The sequence below is a fragment of the Polyodon spathula genome, chromosome 8, assembly GCF_017654505.1.
Source record: "Polyodon spathula isolate WHYD16114869_AA chromosome 8, ASM1765450v1, whole genome shotgun sequence".
Lineage (NCBI taxonomy): Eukaryota > Metazoa > Chordata > Actinopteri > Acipenseriformes > Polyodontidae > Polyodon > Polyodon spathula.
In genome coordinates, this window is record NC_054541.1 from 35544107 (window position 1) to 35563337 (window position 19231).

General features: G+C 35.6%; 1 protein-coding gene across 2 annotated transcripts; it reads left to right on the plus strand.

Moving 5' to 3' along the window:
- The first annotated feature begins 1052 nt into the window (after nucleotides 1–1052).
- On the plus strand, nucleotides 1053–18142 carry LOC121319865 (interleukin-15 receptor subunit alpha-like). Of its 2 annotated transcripts, XM_041257771.1 has the most exons (6): nucleotides 1053–1298; nucleotides 6628–6816; nucleotides 7902–7961; nucleotides 16482–16529; nucleotides 16624–16693; nucleotides 17347–18142. In XM_041257771.1, the coding sequence occupies exons 1-6, from the start codon at nucleotides 1205–1207 to the stop codon at nucleotides 17429–17431; spliced, it is 546 nt and encodes a 181-aa protein (XP_041113705.1). In that variant the 5' UTR covers nucleotides 1053–1204; the 3' UTR covers nucleotides 17432–18142. The 2 variants fall into 2 exon arrangements, with proteins under 2 accessions (XP_041113705.1, XP_041113706.1); XM_041257772.1 differs by lacking the exon at nucleotides 7902–7961 and having other exon boundaries at nucleotides 1057–1298.
- The last annotated feature ends 1089 nt before the right edge of the window (nucleotides 18143–19231 follow it).

The window sequence follows — 19231 nt, forward strand, 5'->3', positions numbered from 1 at the left end:
GAATTAGTTGACGGTCATAGCAATGGAAATTAAATGCTCATCACCCACAAGACTTCAAGCTCACAGTTCATTTTATATATATATATATATATATATATATATATATATATATATATATAGCTCTGGAAAAAATTAAGAGACCACTGCAAAATTATATACATATATATAGCTCTGGAAAAAATTAAGAGACCACTGCAAAATTATTAGTTTCTCTGGTTTTAATATTTATAGGTATGTGTTTGGGTAAAATGAACATTTTTGTTTTATTCTATAAACTACTGACAACATTTCTCCCAAATTCCAAATAAAAATATTGTCATTTAGAGCATTTATTTGCAGAAAATGACAACTAGTCAAAATAACAACAAAGATGCAGTGTTGTCAGCCCTCAAATAATGCAAAGAAAATAGGTTCATGTTCATTTTTTAAACAACACAATACTAATGTTTCACTCAATAACGAGTCGCTGTCCTTTCGCCATCATCTTCAGTGTTACAAAACTATTGAAATGACTCCATCGTATCAAGGCAAGCTGTCCTTATGAAAACTTTTTTTTAAATATACCTGTGGTTTTTTTTTTTTTTTTTTTTTTTTTTTTTTAAATCTGCGAAAAAAGCAAGACATTTACCACTGAAACAAAAAAAAAAACTTATCCTAAAATCTCAGGGGCAGGAATAAATTTTATTGGAGAAACGACTTTAAAAAAACAAAAAATTATCCGTCCTTATTTAAAATAACCTCTTTGCTGAAAAAAAACCAAAGCGAAAATTCAACATAACTTAACGATGTAAAGATGATGCGTGAAGTATTGTATTTACACATATATATATATATATTATATATAGATATATATATATATATATATATATATATATATATTATATATATATACATTGTGAACACTCATTTGAAGCTATTAACTGATTCATCTGATATGGGTGTCAGTATTAACTAAATTGGGTTATTAATCAAACTGATAATGTTGTTAATTGATTTATTAAAATGTTTGGATACACTGTTGTTACAGAAAACAGCAAAAACAGCGGAAGTGAAAGCTCACGAGGGCAGGCTGCAAAAATAAATAAATAAATAATAAAAAACCGAAGTTTTGTGTGCTTGTGAGTGATCCCTTGAACAGAAACGCAGTGCTGTTTTTCAGCCTCTGTAGCACCTGAAGAAAGGTATCTAAAAACAAGTCACTGAAATGAACCACAGGACAGTCTTGTTCTTGTTGCTTTTGTCCTTTTCAAACTATACTGATCGCGACACAGTTTGGGCTGCAGATAAGTACAGCACTGGTAAGTATTTTATGTTCTTATGTATACATTTCTATATAAACCAATTGCTTTAAAAAAAAAAAGAGCTGCATCAGTCTTCTAATGCTTTAAACTCTTTAACTCTTTGACTGTTACCTTAATTTTATTATTATTATTATTATTATTATTATTATTATTATTATTTTGATTATTTTGATATGTTTTTTGCTGGTCGGACGATTCTCCTACTTGCTGTACCCGCAAATGTATTTGAATGTCTTTTAAGCGTTTCAGTTACATTGTTCTGTGGTACTTCTTGATTATTGCTCCGATTGTGGATTTTGGTATTCTGTAGTGTTCCATACTGGTCGATACTGTTCTCTAACCATTTCCTTTGTTGTAGTTTGTTATGAGGGCTCATTTCAAATGTGACTCCAACTCGTGCATCTGCTGTGTTGACAAAACATTCTTCTTCAACAGATTTTGGAAAGAATGGCCTCTTTTTCTGGCTATTGACTGTATAATGCAGCTTAGTTATTCTGTAATGGGTTTCCATCAATACATCTATTTAAATAGTTCTGTTACATTTTTACAGACATTTAATATAAAGGTGCCAATACTTTTTGTCATCAGTAAATATTTGAAATTGCTTAAGTGCTTCTGTTTTTTTTTTTTATAAAGATTATTGTTAAACTACCAGAAATTGTCTATTTTGGTCTTTGCCATATTAATTAGGTGTCAATGTTCACTAAACTTTCGTATTCAACACGTTTTCTTGAATTATCTTATGTCAAGTGTAGGGTGCTTATATTTTTGTCTACGTTTGTAAATCATATACATATTTAAATACAAAAGTTTATCCTTATGCATGTTTAACTTGCTTTAAAATTTAAATTCAATTTAAATACAACCAAATAAATTGCGTAAGTATGTATATTAAGTAGGATTTATTTACAATTTTTTATGGAAATAATACTTACTTGTATTTAGAGTGATATATACAGGTTTTATTGAATGCTGGTTTATCAAGACTATTTTGTTCTAAGTAGCTTGAAAACTATATTTAAGTTGGTTGGCCCTAAAAACAGCACTAGCTGTTTTTTTCTGTCTTATATTAGTCATTTTGTCAGCTAATTGGAACCTGAGCTCACACATTTTCCGCTATGACCAGTTGATGACATAGTTGGCCCATGAAAAATTGTGTGGCACAGTAATACGGTTCTTTTAATACCACATTTATTTTATGGGGTGTGAGCTGGGTATATAAGGACAAGCCAGAGGAAGCAGAAAGAGCCATTAGTAGGACAGAGTGCCGCTGAAGGAACAAACTTAGGACAGAGGAGCGGGCGAAGCCCAGACTTAGTAGGACTAAGTCTGGAAGGCCCAGACTGGAAATTAGGATAGAAAGGTGGTTACTGACTGAGGGTGGCATAGCCAGTGCATGACAGGGATGAAGCCCAGCTACCAAAAAACATCTACAAGGGTTAAATACTTGAAGAGCTGACCCTCAGTTGAGAAAATTGGTCCTGGTCACCAGGACACGAAATGGAAGTATGAAGGCGTCACCCCCCGGGAGAGTAGGGTACCTAACATCTGGGGCTTTTGTAAAGGGGTGCTCATTAAACCCATGATTGACCATCCGAGACTCCGCGCTGCCTGGGACCTGAAGTAAATAGAAAGCATGCAAGTTAGTATGGGACTCGAGCACTGGAAGTGCAAAGCGGCCACATCCCTAAGAGAGGAATGGATAGAACAGAGCCGCACTAGGTGAGGTAAGATAAGTGCATGAGCTGCGATAGGATAGAGTGTGACTGGGGATCCACTCTGAATCAGAGTGCTGAGAACCCCCCCCCCCATTAGAAGACAGGTAGGCGGATGAGGTCAGGGAAATGAGAACACCTGCACCGTGAGACAAAACAAAGAAAACATGCCGACGCTTAACATATACAAAAGTCTTGAAGGACAAACAGGATGAACAGAGGTGGTTAGTAATTATTAGTATGTGTGACTATGTGAATACCTGCCGCTCAGTGGAGAGGAAAAAAAACGTTGAGGCTGATAAGGGGAAAATCTCTGGTGTCCCCGATGGACAGGAAGCCCCCAGTCCGGGCATACTAGCAATTTTAGAATGGGATGCAGTTATATCAAAGTAGGACGAATGACTTTAAGAATCCACCACAGAAGAGGACCAGCTCCCCATATTGTTGATCAGGCTGTGATTGATTGCTGCCTTTGCGGCTGAGGTGGCTGCGCCTATACAGACTGAATGGGGGTGTAGAGCCGAGGAGGGAGGCCTGCTCTGGATATGAGGGTGGAGAGGAGGGTTGAGAACCAGTGACGTGTGACGATAGAGCGAGGGGAATCAATGAACAGAAGGTCTGGGTGCACCTGCTGGGGAGATACCTTGCCGCTTAAAAGAAAGGGAGATAGGGGACGCGATACTTGATGGCTGATTGAACTGACCACGCCGAAATCGATCTGTCTTGGAGGTATGCAGCCGAATGATGAAATAGGCATCTGAAATAGAAGAAAGGTCACAGAAGTGAATACCTGTTGTGGGGAAACTAGAAGCAGAAGACAGTGAATTTGGAGCATCTGAGAAGACTGACAAAGGCTGAGAGGCAGATAGTCTACATAAGTAGATCCTCATAGGGGGAGAAGCAGCCTTTCCGAAGAGTACAAATGAGTGAAAGGAGAATGTCCGTTGATATAGGTAACGGGAGGGTGAGGCAGAGGGAAGGCTCTTAAGGGTCAGATGTACTGCTGGTATGGAGAGTATGGAGGGAGAAGGCATAAACATGATACGGTAGTGATATTGGATCCAGAAAATGTAAGACTTAATACATACTGAGGCGAGATGGAGAGAATTCCTAGCGTGGATGATGAAAACCAGGATCCGATTTTGATTGAAGAAATAGGATGGATCCGGTTCTGGGCACGGAAAGTTGAAGACGCTGACCAGGCTGTAGAATAGGAAGCTCTTGAAGGAAGGCAAGGGCTCAGACATGTAATGCTGCTAAACAAGGTTACCAAGAGTAGGATTCAGTCGAATAGCAGCTGGTGAAACTAGGGGAGTCTGCGGGGGGGACTGATAATCCTCAGAGTGACAACAAACTGCAGGAATGGATGGAAAAGTTGGAGTGTGCGAGATTCGCAGCGATAGCAAACCAGCTTAAGTTACGTACTAGTGGTGTTTTCCTGCCTTCTAGAGGTTGTGATTGGAATTGAAATTGCTGGCTTCCGTGAACTTTTAGTTTTTAATAAATATTTCGAGACATGTTAGTGATGTATATAAATAAGTTAATTTGAAAGTTTAACAGAGGGACAGTCTTTCTAGTGAAGACTCAAAGAAAGGTGAGTAATGGAGCTGCGTTTTGAATGGCACTGTTGCTGGGCTGGAGACTGGATGGAGCAGGAATGACTAACGCTGGATCTCCTGCGGCCAAATAGAGAAGCTGAACGATAAGAAGACTCACCGGAGCGGGAAAGAAAATAAATCATCATATCTTGACAGTGCTGTGCAGAGAAGTGACCTGCAGTGAAAGGAGCGAGGCGATGAAGTTTAGATAGAAGCGAAGATGCTTAAGGTGAAGCACTAATGTCAGCATCTGAGTGTTTTCTTCCACAAAAACACTGGACAGCGGGAGTGCAGGTGATCAGGGATTAAATAGTGAATTAGAGACTAATTAGAGATCCCCAGTGTCACACCCCCCCGAACTGTTCTACGCTATATTTAAGGTGACAAACTACATTTTGAACCCAGGCCCCAGTACACATAGTAGAGCAATAGTGCGTTTACATACAATTCAGACCTGAGCTGGCTAAGAGTCGATCAGATCAAAAGATTTTTATCATTTGAGCCACCCTTGGTGGTCAAGTGCTTAAAGGCAAGGGCTTGCTAGCAGGAGGTTCCTGGTTCAAATCTCAGCTCAGCCATTAACTCTCTGTGAGTGACCCTGAGCAAATCACTTAACCTTCTTGTGCTCCGTCCTTTGGATGAGATGTAAAATCAAGGTCCTGTTGTAAGTGATTTGACAGCAGCAGTTGTTGATGCATAGTTCACCCCCTAGTCTCTGTAAGTCACTCTGGATAAAAGCATCTGCTAAATAACTAATTAATAATAATAGATGTGTACTGAATTACTGCCATGCTAAATTGGGGAGAAAAGTGTAATAAAATGATTGGATAAAAATATACCAGTATGATGTTGCTATATAGTTACCTTTTGCATTTTGTTTGTGGAACTCATTTACAGTTGTGAACAGGAGTCCATCTGTGTCTTGAAATGGAATCGCCCAGAATAAAGCTCTTATTGATCACATTTTCATTTTTGTATTATTATTATTATTATTATTATTATTATTATTATTATTATTATTATTATTATTAATAATAATAATAATAATAATAATAATAATAATAATAATAATAATAATTTCTTAGCAGACATACCCTTATCCAGGGCGATTTAAAATTGTTACAAAATGTCACACTATAAAGTATCACATTACAGAATATCACATTACAAAATAACCTCTGACTAATGGTTAATGTCTAACCTAAATGTCAATATTCCTTGAAGAAAGCGCTAACAACGCTAATGTACCTGAAATTTGAAGTTAAAATTTAATTGTTTTCTTGACATGGGGTTTGTAAATAAGTTATATGTGTATACTTTTTTTTTTTTTTTTTAAATCTTTCAATGCCTGCTATATACAGTATTTGCAGTCTATTTCACAAAAGCCCACACAGACTAAGGGTGATATCTCACCTGCAGTTGTCCTGCAAAGCAGACCTGTGTAGTATTGGCTTTTGTAATAGCTAGGATTTTATGCATTCTTCAGAACAAAAGTGGTATAAAAAAAACTCAAAGAAACCTGTTGTTGAGAGTTTCAACCTTATTCTGAAGCAGAATTAGAATTACAAACACTGCTGCTTTACACTGTGGGCAGAGTGCTACCAGTTAAAAGCAAAATATGTATAGTGTGAGATCTGCCTCAAACAAAAACTCACACTCAATGGAAGTAAATTGTTATAATAGGCTACTAAAGTTTTTTGATTAGTCACGTGGCTAACAGTAAGTTTATTTTATATTTATTCTACTATACTGTATGTTCCAAAGTTATTTAAATTTTAACTTTCATTAAACTACATCATTTTAGCATGGCCCTAACTCGGGTACTAAAACACACGTACAGTTTGCTATTCCTACATTTTCCATTGAAAACATATAGGAATTGCAAATACTTTCATACTGTACTTTAATACACATTGCCTATTTTCTTAAGCAAGGTAAAAATAGTTTCAAAATACTCATCGGACTGCTTAACTAACATTACCTTGACACAGGATTTTTTTTTAATTATTCCAGATAGGTGTGAACATCCTGCCCCGTTGCAATTCACAGATGAATTTGAAGAATATTCCTTTCTTGTCGGCAAAAGCTATCGCTATAATTGCACACGTGGTTACAAAAGAAAAGCTGGAACCTCCTCTCTGATCCACTGCATGAATGAAAGTGGGATAGCTCAGTGGTCAGTTCCCAACCTAATGTGCATCAGTAAGTGCTTTACAAGTACACTTTTTAATATGTTGTCCACACTATTCAACACCGCAGTCACATTCAGTCCTTCTTGGTCCTTCATTTTATGTCAAGCAAAGCCACACATTTAATGCCAGGGCACCAGCACATCATAACAACCTGACAGTCACACAATTGTGGCAGAAAAATGTTAGCATCTTTATTGATCAAATTTGCAACAGGAATCAGTTTTCCTAGATTTCTCACAGTTGATTAAAAAAAATCCCTGGTATCCTCCTGATGTGAAGCGGGAAGTTGCCGAGTTTAGTGCTGATTTTTTTGTTCATTTTAAAAGACCCTACAAGCCGCACTTAATTAAACTACTAAACTTATCAGTAGTTTGGTGTTGGGGCTTTCCACAGAATTATTATTATTATTATTATTATTATTATTATTATTATTATAAATCTTACAAATTAACTTTTAACTTCAATAAATAAATTGAAAATCTACAAACTTTTATCCTTTGTCTGTAATACCTTTTATCCTTGTAGAGCTGTTTGACAATTTGCGTGACTTTGGTACAGTTGGATAAAAAGAGAAGCTAAAAAGCAGCTGTTCTTTCAGACTTTACAGATTGAACAGCTTCTATTCAGTTGTGTTAAAAAAAAAAATAGAAGATTCTTAAGAAAATTAAGGGCATTCATACTGGCATTCATACTGTTTCCCCCCTTGTTTTGTTTGTTATTAGATTTTTGGGCTTGATGTCTCACCTCTTATAAATGTTTACTGCAGTACACAGATGTCTTGTAAGACCTCATAAACATGATAATATAATTCTTCTTGCATCCATACTACTATAGTCATTTAGTGAATAACAGGCATTTTGAGCGTGGTTTATTATGGCATGACCTTGATTCAAGTTGTATTTCAAGGATTCTCATTGCAGTGTTATCTGGGATTGTTATGTCCAGATCTGTATGGTGATTATTCAGTGGTACTACAGTGGCATCACAGCAATAAAATAGTTAAAAATGGCACACTACAGAAAGTGGCTGTACAGAACTTCAGAGCTGGAGAAAGATTGTGCCGAGATGGACTGAATTTAGATTTTCTTATATCAGGAGACCCAAAATTAAAAGGAGCCACAGATCCTCCACAAATGAATAAAGGTAGTACTGCAGGTGAGTATGGGAGTAATTAAGGGCTAATTTGATTTTAAGTGTAGTGTATGAGGAGAGAAACATTCCGAATTCTAACGAACAAGGCCTGTTGAGTCTTTTGATTTAGGATTTGGAATGTCGCTGTGATACACATTACACAGTAGCTTAAACATATTCCGTTAACTTTCTTTTGCTTTTTTTCTGATACCCAAATACATCGAGACATTTTAGCTTCTTTTCCTTCTGCAGCAGTTTGCATGGTTGCGCCGGCTTAAACTAGTTCCATTTCATTCACTACAGAAATCAAACTACAACATGTAAATACATGAATCCTCATTGGATAACAATAGTGACTTAATGGTAATGTAACAGTTAATGTGAGTATCCTGGAATTACCTGGGTATCGTATTGACTGTTTAAATTCACAGTTAGATGAATAAGTTTAATATGAGATTTAAAAAGCTATGTTAATAATAGTGCCTTGTGTGTCTATTATGCTGTTTGTCTGCAGAAGGTTATCGTTAGGAGCAGTCATATTGTAAACATACGTTTCTGTCATCTTAAAGCAAAGAGGCTTTAACAACATTAACAGATCCATTCCCAGAAACAACCACATTCCCTTTTACTACATTCACACCATCAGCATCAGCCCAGCCTGAGACGAAAGCTACCACTACGAGAACCACAACGGTAGAAGGGAAAAAAATAGCTTTGCCTAAAACGCTGCTGCCTCCCAGCGTACCAACCACTGAAAGCAAGCAGAATGTCATCTCAGCCCGTAATTACAGGGCAAGGTCAGTTCTAAAATTAAGATTTTCGGATATTTTTCTTGAGACCTGTCTTTGTAGTTACAGTTACAGTTAATGTAAGATAATTCAAGAAAACTTGTTAAATACAAACATTTAGTAAACATTCGCCACTACTTAACATGAGAAAGACCAAAATACACTATTTCTCGTAGTTTAAGAAAAAAAAAATTAAATAAGCAAAAGCAATTAAACGATTTCAAATAATTGTTTATGACAAAAAAAGTATTGGCACCTTTACATTAAAAGCCTGTAAAACTGTAGTAGAAATAATTAAAATATATCTTCATTGATTGAAAACCATTACCCAGTAAATAAACTGCATCATACGGTCAATAGTCAGAAAAAAGGGGTAATTATCCCAACATCTTTTGAAGAACGGTTTGGCAACACAAAGGAGTTGGATTCACATTTGATAAAAGCACTCGTAGCAAACTACGATAAGGCAAATAGCTACAGAACAGTATCAAAGAAATATGAAATACAAAAATCCACAATCGGAGCAATAATTAAGAAGTTCCACAGAACAAATCCAACTGAAACGTTTGAAAGAAATGGACGTCCACAGAAAAATACGAGTACAGCAGGTAGGAGAATCATCCGAGGAGCTAAAAAAAATCCAAGATTAACAGCCAAAGATAAAGAAAGATTTACAAGAATTAGGTATAATAGTGCATGAAAGAACTGTACAGCGGCATTTGATTACAGAGGAGTTTTAAGCACATAAACCTTGCTGCAAACCACTTTTAAAGAAAATTCATCAAAGAAATGGAAAGCCTTCGATGAAGAAAACCTTGCACCTACAGTTAAACATGGAGGTGGTTTGATCATGGTATGAGGATGTTTTAGCAGTTCAGGGACTGGAGACATTCATGTGAGTGAAGATCGAATGAATTCAGCCATGTATCAAAACATTCTACAAATACAATGGTACCATCTGCTTGTAGGCTGATTGACAGACAGTTGATCTTCCATACAGCTAAATCAACTGGAATTATTTTGCAATCACCAGATCTCAGTTCAATACAATTGCTTTGGACAGATCTGAAAAAAAGCAGTAGCCAAGCAATGTGTATACAATCTGTCTGAGCAGAAGGTAATATGTTACAAGATGTAACATAGTGATTAAAAATGATCATAAACATCTAAAAGCCATAATGAAAGCAAAAAAAAAGGACACACTAAATACTAAAGCGGGTGCCAATGCTTTTTTCATGAACAAATACTTCAAATGAAACATGTTTGTTTGTTTTTTGATAAAGATTATTTGTTAAATTACTAGAAATGATGTGTTTTGCTTTTTGTATTATTAGTGTAGGGTGCCAATACTTTTATCTGCGACTGTACATTGTGTAGATACATTTTTCTGTAGGTAGCAAAGAAAACTGGTGGTTTAATCCTTGTCTGGACATTTTGTATGGACAAAATCTCAGTCTACTGAACTGTAGTGTGGTATGTGCCTTTCACAATGCTGACAAAAGTGCATTTTGGATGAAGACATTAAGTTTTGCAGTCTCTTAGTCATGTTCATAACACTGAAATGTGGCACATTTCTCCAAAAGTCATCACCTACACATTCCTTACAAGTTCACACAGAGCCCTGCTATTTATCAGTATCACATAGAAGAACATGCCAGACTAGGCAATTCAGTTTTTTCCCTGGATCTGTTTGACCTTTGAAGCTGAAATTCGTGAGCAGGCTCTATAAATCTAGGTCTTGAAACAACTTTGTTAAGCCCTTTACTGATTATTTTTACAATTCTAAAAAAATTCTAAATAATCAAAAAGGAATAGATATTGAAAAATGTTTAAGGCCCAATTTGTAGCTATTTGATTTTTGATAGATAAAGTCAGAAGTTATTGTTACATTACGTTTTAGTTTGAACACATTTCAGGGGTCTTCGTTTAGTGCCTGTTGTACACAACTGTGTGTATGAGATTATTATTATCATTATCTATTATGGTAACCATGTCATATAACTGAGGCATGTTGCTGTATACAAACAGAGCAAATATTTTTCCTTTTGTTCTCACTAGTGCATGTTTTTTTGGCCTTATTATCCATCAGATAACCTGACCTGTAGAGTATTTAACAATAAAACCAATTAGAATGAAAGACTTCCAGAGTTGTGCCAAGAAAATACTTCAGAAATACAAAAGTTAAAGAGGCTGAATATTTATTTGGGTACATTGCACACCCCTAAACAGTTTTTTGTTGATTTTGGGTTCATGTCACAAAGGTAGTGAAAACGTCTTTTGAGGAATCCTCCAGTAATTACCCCTAAATGTATTCTTAAGGACTCTGTTAAGTAACACATTCAAATCACCATTTTTAATTTAAAAAAAAAGATGAATCAAACAATTTGCTTGGTTTTATAATAATTTTAAAGTGGCCATAGTTAGCCAAATAATTCTATAAATCTTACCTGTCAATCACACTGTCTTGAATTTCTTGGTCATTTCACCTGTAGAGTGAAATTGTCATTAGACTGCTTCCTCTATTGGCTGAAATGCTTTGCAGTCATACTTTGACCTCAAGAAACTGTGAAATTACCAGGGTGTGAAACACTAACAGCAACTTCCTGCAAACAAACTGAAAACCATCTTTTTTATCTAATAGCACCAGGAATATGTTTTAAAATATACATACATGCTTGGCATAATATGTTTTTCTTTCAAAACTGCTTTGCAACAACTGCCATGCTTGAGACTTTTTTGTAAGCTACAGCCACTTTAAAGTACCTATCCTGTTAGATTCTTACAAAACTGAAAATCTCACTTAATATTATTATTATTAGGCTTCCAAGCCAAAGGTTGGGAAGCCTATTGTTAGTGTTAAAGTTTTTTTTTTTTTTTTCTTCCCAAAACTTTAAACTACTGCTGCTTCAAAGCTGTGTGACTGATCAGGTTCTGACATGGCAGGTAACAAGCTGGATACATTGGCTGTCAGATGCTCAAAAATTTTTGCTACTGCCTCCTTGAAATTGGCGCCGTGACAATTTTATTTTCAATAAAACCTTTCGAAATCATCGTCTTGGGAACCGGTTAAGTGATTGATCTGAAACTTGGCATATATCATCAGCATCCAAACCCACATCAAGTTTGCGAAGCAGAAGTTGCTGTGATAAATTTTCATGTCAAAATGTCTGCCACAAATCTTATCAAAACACGCCCCTAAAAACAAACTGCTGCTGTTTGAAAACTGTTTGTCCAACAAACTCCAAACTTGGTAGTTATCGTCCCAGTAACAATGTGATACAAATATGTGAAAATGGTGGTGTTTTATAAAACAAGATGGCTGCCACTTATATGTTTATATTTGAAATTTAAACCTGCGTCAGTTGACAAACGATTTACTTGACTAACTCCAAAATTCACAAATGTCTTCCCTTATACTGTATCAGTACAACTGACTTTTAAGAAATTGTTTTGACCAGAAACAAAAATGGCCGTTTGACGCATTTTTTAGAAACCTTTCAAAATCTTCTTCTTGGGAACCGGTTAAGTGATTGATCTGAAACTTGGCATATATCATAAGCATCCAAACCTGCATCAAGTTTGCGAAGCCGCCCCTAACAACAAACTGCTGCTGTTTTGAAAACTGTTTGTCCAACAAACTCCAAACTTGGTAGTTATCGTCCCAGTAACAATGGAATACAAAAATGTCAAAATGGTTATGTTTTATAAAACAAGATGGCCGCCAGATGTAAGTTTGACAAACTTGACTAACTCGAAACCCTCACCCTCAACATCAAGGCAGTGTCAGCACACCACAGCTGATATTACGGCAGGCATTGCTGAGACAGCTGATAGAGAGAGAACTCCACAAGCTTCAGCCTCAACGTCTCCCACTTCATCAACTACTCAATACAGAGCATCATCAACAGAGCCTATAGTTACTTATAAAGTTCCAGGTCAGTCACAGTTACCTGTACAGTACCATGCTGTTGTTACTCCACTCATCTCACTAACCAGATCACATTATAGAATGCATTTTTACACAGAGTCATTTTTAAGTATCAGGCAAATTGCTGTTAACAAAGCATTTAAAATTAGTAGATTTTGATTGGTCCTCTCTTTGTGTATTATTTTATCCTAGTTTATTGTCATATCAGTCACCTAATCTCATTCCATTTCATTTGTGTTTTTATGGGCCCACTTCAGATCAACATTGTTTATATATTAAAAAAAAAGCATCCCTGAGAAATTTAAAGGCAACACCATACAGAAATTGCCGGTAGAACCGAGGAAACGTTGCTTCATGTTCAATGAGTTGCAGATTGTTTGCTGCTGGTTAAGGTTTTGAGTAATTATATTGAACCTTGCCCAAAGCTTACACTTAACTAAAATATGTATCAAATGATATGCATTTCAGCATAGTATAGTAAGTGGATATCTTGTTCTGCTTCACAGAGAAACTCTAACCCTATTGGTAGGATTCTCTATCCACAGTTTATATTCCCACTGTGGACATGTGCATCAGTTTGCCTGGTTCTTAAAGCATTATCTATTTGTTTGCTTTTCACATTCATTCAGTTTCAACAGTCCAGGAGTCCAATACCTAAACATTGAAATATATGGTTTGGATTGCTTTGTAAACAAATTGCAATCAGAAATGTGATTAAATATTATTTAAATCATATTGCATATCGAATATAGGAAAAAGCAATGGGAAGAAAGACTGAACATGAGGTGCCTGCAGTGTATTTAAAAAAGAAAAAAGTTAAAATGTTGAAAATGAAAGCTGCTCTATCAGTTCCTTTAGATATAATTATGTGCATCTTTATCAATTTGCATGTAGGGTTTGCTTTTTGTGATACTGGCTTCCTGTATGCAGCTTCACCTCAAGCCACTTGGAAGGAGCAGGCAGGGATAATGCAGTTTTACTTTGGTCTTTGAGCTGAGCACCAGCTTCCACATGCTCTGTTTCTTTCAGGCTTTATCGCTGGCTCTGTCATGGCAGTGTTGGTGTCTGAGAGGTACAATAATATTCTTGCTTTTCATCATGGCTCATAGGGTACTTAATGCTTTCTTGAATATCCCTCATGGATATTATACCTTTCGAACATTACAGTGCCACACATAATTGGTAAGAAGCAGCAGCTCTGTTTGGTTCAGGTATATTTCATTTTTTGCAACATACTTTGCTTGCATCTGGGAGCTGGCATGGTGTGCATAACATAAGTTCCTGTTATGAACTGGTAATTGACTCTTGAGTTCCACTTCATGGTAATTTCCCAAATGTTGAAAGTAACTGCTGCACATGAAGATGCAAATTAAGTCTGTGTTAGTTACGATTCAGATAGATAACACCTGCAAGAAAGATGAGTTACTATAGAATACATACAAAGAATACAGACAAAGTAGCTGCCTGGTTTGTTTCCAATAGTATGCAGTGGTTGTTGTGAATGTCCTCATTTTACATTAGAATTACAAAAAGATTCCAGATAAGAAATACAAAGTGAATCATATATTGTGGTGCAGCCAGCATTCATGCTTAAAATAACAGTTTGTTCTAAAAATAAAAGATTCATGAGCTATTAGTTGGTCATAAAATGTGTAAGAAAAATAGTTGCTATGTCAGTAGACAATCCAGTATTTAAAGTCTGTGCTTGAGCATTGTTACTTATAAAATAGATAAAAATCGTAATTCAATTTCTGCATTCTAACGGTTGCGCTCTAAACAGTCATTTATAAAATACTGCGTTGATGGTGAAATTGAAACTACCTTATGCCAGGAAAATGTCATCCTGACAGTGTTATGCATTTTGATGTTGGCAAGTATGCAGCTTGGTTGTATAATATGCTACCATTCTTAACACATTAAGTACTAAATACATTTTGCTTTGAAAATATCAGAACACAAGCTGTATTTATGTAACCTGATTCTAAATCAATATTTCTTCAAAGAAAAAAAATCCTTAGATTTGGCTGCAAACTGCTGCATCCTATTTTGAGGACAGATAACTCTTATGCTGTCTGCTGGGTAACACTCAACTGAGTTAGCTTTTGGCAGAGTTTAAAATATTGAGGCCTTAACAATGGTTCCGTGAGTAAAAGTTCCAATAGTGCACAACTCACTTACACATCAGGCTTTGAAGATTATCAGATTAATAATTATTACCTGATAGAGGTTCCAAAGGTTCATTGAGGTAATTACATGTGTGCTTGTAGCAAATATCTGGGCCAGACTGGCCCTTTAAAACAGTAGAATCCTACCAGAAGATCCCATGTTTCAAAGTCAGATTTCTTCACCGACGCTATACAGTAACTTTTATGTGGACAAGGTGAGACCAATGGACTCACCGTTATTTATGAATGAATTCTTTCATTATTTTTTTTTTTAGTTCCATGTATTCCTTCAAGAGTTGATCTGGTTTGAAAATTTACCATTGTAATATACTGAGTTCAGTTGATTCAAATGTAACTAATCGTCAGGAGTGACAAGGAGTGTCCTATGGCCTCAACACGTAGAAAGAATATCTGCAGTGAAAATTCCATGCAAAAAATAAACTCCATTGATTGCAAGTACTATCCAAGCAATCCGAGGCAGTGAATTCAGAAGATTTCAAATCATGTCAGAACTACATTCTCAAGAATAACTTGCACTCACTTGCTGTTGTTGTATTTTGTTACATAAATAAACATTTCCTTGTGTGCCTTGAATAATGCAAAATATACTTCCTTTATATTCACAAAATGAAACCAGTGAGTCCAAAGGATGGCTTGGAGGTGGGGTGAGGTAGTACTATTATGGAATAGTCTCCCATATTTCAAGAGAAATTCAACCTAGTTACATAAAATAAATAAAACATGATTTAATGTTTGTAGGAATTTGTAGATTGAGACCAGCTTTGTTCACTGCACTGCAGCATTGGCTTTTGCGGAATCCTAATATTTCTCTGACTTTTGGTGATTCCAACTACATAGCTGTAGTGAGCATCAAAATTCATAATGCATTTATGAAAGGGTCCTATATGAGATTTACTGGAAAAAAATATTGATTAGATTAGCTGCAAGCTTCTATCTGCAAGTTCCTGTTTGTCAGCAAGAAGTGTTGAGGTTTAGAAAAGATAAAAATGATGTAGTTAGCCCAGTTCAAAAAATGCTGCAGCCCACATCGCATTGCATCACTGGCTTAAATGGCTCCCGTTCCACTTAACATAGACCATTACAACGTTTCCAAAATGTCTTAACTAAACATCAGCTACTTTAAAATTGCCTTAAATCATTGCCTTAAATCTAGTATCATTAACTGTAAAATTCTGCCTCCTAACATGTTTTTTCTGTGGGTGTAAGCTTTTAGTTTTCTGTACTAACACATAGATCTCTGCAAAAGGAAACCTTTGAACAGGTAAAATCCATTGTCCTGCCCTATAGTAGCTTCTGTACAATTTAAACCAGTCCATTAGTCTTGTGCAGTCAAAATATGATTTAGTTAAAAAGTCTAACAATTATATATAAGTATTCCTTTATTTTGTGTGACATCTATACATGTGTGGACCTTTACTAAAAAAATGCATAGATTGTTTCAGTGTAAATTCAATAATTCATAGGACTAAACAATTATAAAAGTGACAGTGAAATAGGTCCTGAAGCTAATTAAGGGTAGGAGAATGGATTTTAAAACTGTGGTTATTAACTTTTTTAGAATGTAGGATTCTAGCAGATGGTCAGGATTAAGTTAGCTTTACATGATTTTCATATATATTCTAAATATTTCTATATTTCATAGATATTACAGAACAATCTGCTGCTATAAGTGTTGGTGTAAAGGCAGGAGGTAAGTAGAAATTGTTGAACTGTAAGTAGTAATTGCAATACATTTGTATCCCCTTGCTAGTAATGGTAATATGTATTTTATATTCATTTTTCAGGTTCAGTAGCTGCTGTGCTGCTGTTGATTATTATAACTGCTATTGGGATATGCATTTACAAAATAAAATGGTAAGTAATTGTGATTAGTGTTTGAGTAACAAAGACATGAAAGCCTTTTCTGAGTTTATACAACTCCTGGGTCATTTTAGCCAATCAGAACACAGATAGCCATCCCAAGTTTCATCACAATTGAATTAAACATTTACATGTCATGGTTTAGTCCTAGCACATCTCAGTTACCAAAGTGCCCTTGCCTCCTTCAAGGTGCGCTTAGCAACTGTCCTTTCTTAAAACAATATCCTAAGTGTTGCATAAATGAAATAATTGAGCAGCATGACATTAACCACAAGAGTGATTAGACAGGGCCTTTGGCTCGTGCTTGCTAATGCTGACCCTGTGGAAATATCCAGCCATAAACCAGGCTCTACAACTGCACTGTTTCTAGTCAATTGATAGAAGTCATTTCTACACAGTAAAGTTTGTGGAAACCAGCCTGTCTGGTAGCAGGGATAATTGCCTTTATACTTAACCTTCTGTAGGCTGTAAATTGCCTGAGGCTAGACTCTGTTTAAAATTATGGTCTATATAAGGGGTTCCCAAACTGGGGCAGCACATTTAGAAATATTGGCTCCCAAGACTGGAAACAATATAGACGAGGAGTTCTTGTTGATGTAACTTGTACTAAAAGCATTTTAACAAGCAACCTTTTTATTATCCAACAGGGGCAGGAATATAATTCTAACTCCAGCAACAGAACTGCAAACCATGACAAATCCAGAGCAACCATCACCCCTGATGTCAGGTTAAGTTTAAATGAGCCAGCAACTGAAAATGGAGACACCATGGATTGACATTTTACTGCATACAAGGGAGATCTTTTTGATGTTAGGGCTAAATAAACAATTATGGAATGTGCAATTAATTCACTCGGGGTAATATGGATCGAATCACTGTCCCCATGAACCTTTTGGTTTAGTGAACTTTCCAGAAATAAAAAGAAAATGTTCATGTGACAATTTAAAAATGTATATATTATTATTTATTACATGTTGAGATGCTGACAATGGGAAAATCAGCTAAAAAAAAAATACATTTTCAACACTTGTACAAGAGAAATGGACTATTGATACAATAAATTTATTCAAGCCTTGCTCAGTAGGTTCATATTATTTACAGTCTTCCTAACATGTAGAGCATTGCATGTTCAAACTTCAACAGCCTATATTTGCACAAACTGCAAGCAAATGGCCCACTTAATAAAAAAAATCTGTAATGTTGGCAGCTTGCCCATGGAGTAAAATAAAGATCATAGTCTCTATGCTGAATCCTTGGTTCTCCCCTCCAGTCTGTATATTGTAGTTGTCTGGTTCAAATCCAATTCTGAGATTCTAAGAATAACATAAGCGTTCAACATAATTTTGAATGTGTAAACCAAATAAAGTGCACTGACATTAATTGAAATTCCATTAATTGTAACTATTGATACTTAAGTAAAATAAAAACTGTAAATGATTAAAAGGTTACACTTAATGAAATCCTTTTTGCAGAAAGGCCATGTGCTGGATTTTATTGACTAGTACTAAAAATAAACATCACTACAGAATTAGACAAACGGTAGAGTCTTTTGTCTAATTTATGCATCTGTTTCATTTTCTTTTCAGATTCAGGTACTGCATTGAGTATTATAGATGTAGTTAATTGACAACTTGTTATAAATCTCACCATTTTCGCTGATGATAGAGTAACTTAATATCATCTTATAAAATGTTTTATTTTTAAAATGTAAAATCTGACTATTTTCACAGGGGTATTAATATAATAATAAACTAACATGATTTTCTGGGGTTTATAAAAAACATTTAAAAAATCTTTAAATACAGCTTTAAAACTATATTTGAAATATACAGTACAGTGCAAGAATGCAGGACTCCTATTATCCTCTTCCCTTCCCCAGACACAGCCAACTTTCAGATATGAAACTAAATGCCTTTGGAGAAAATAATGTACTTGACACAACATGACAGACAGGAAGATGTTTTCGCAACCAGATTTAAAAAAAAAAAAACATCAAAACATCAAATACAAATCGTATATCATTGAATGCCTTTCTGATTAAGTGCTACAAACCACTGCTTAAGACAACTAATAACTTCACATATTTCATAGCTGAACTTCCACCACACCACAGCTGTAAGTCTTCAAATATGTCAAGCAATACAGGCCTTTTGTCCTGGTCAGTACTGATTAACTGAATTTCATTTGACAGAAGCCCTTACATGGGACTGATGCAAGTCTTGTGAATTACAGACAAAAAAAAAAAAAAAAACACATGCATTCCAAGCCGTTTGTGAGTGTTCATTGAAAATCTGGTTATCTGCCTTGGCTCTGAACCCACTTAAAAGAGCAATGTGTTTGTGCATGAAATGATCTCAACTTTTGTATTATTCTTGATGTTTAGTTTCACTGTGAACATACTTTTCTGTTTCAGTCAACACACTGGTTAGTTTTGAAACTTCGGAGTTTAAAGCAAACCCTGTGGAATTAATACAGCTCTCAAACATGTCTCACGCCCTGCTACATCAGTTTGGAATCAAACACTGCCCCATG

Bases quoted from the DNA above. Each gene is read 5' to 3' on its own strand.
- LOC121319865 (XM_041257771.1), top strand. From the start codon at position 1,205: ATGAACCACAGGACAGTCTTGTTCTTGTTGCTTTTGTCCTTTTCAAAC. The intron at 1,299-6,627 runs GTAAGTATTTTA...TAATTATTCCAG, and splicing joins TGCAGATAAGTACAGCACTG to ATAGGTGTGAACATCCTGCC. The intron at 16,530-16,623 runs GTAAGTAGAAAT...TTCATTTTTCAG, and splicing joins TGTTGGTGTAAAGGCAGGAG to GTTCAGTAGCTGCTGTGCTG.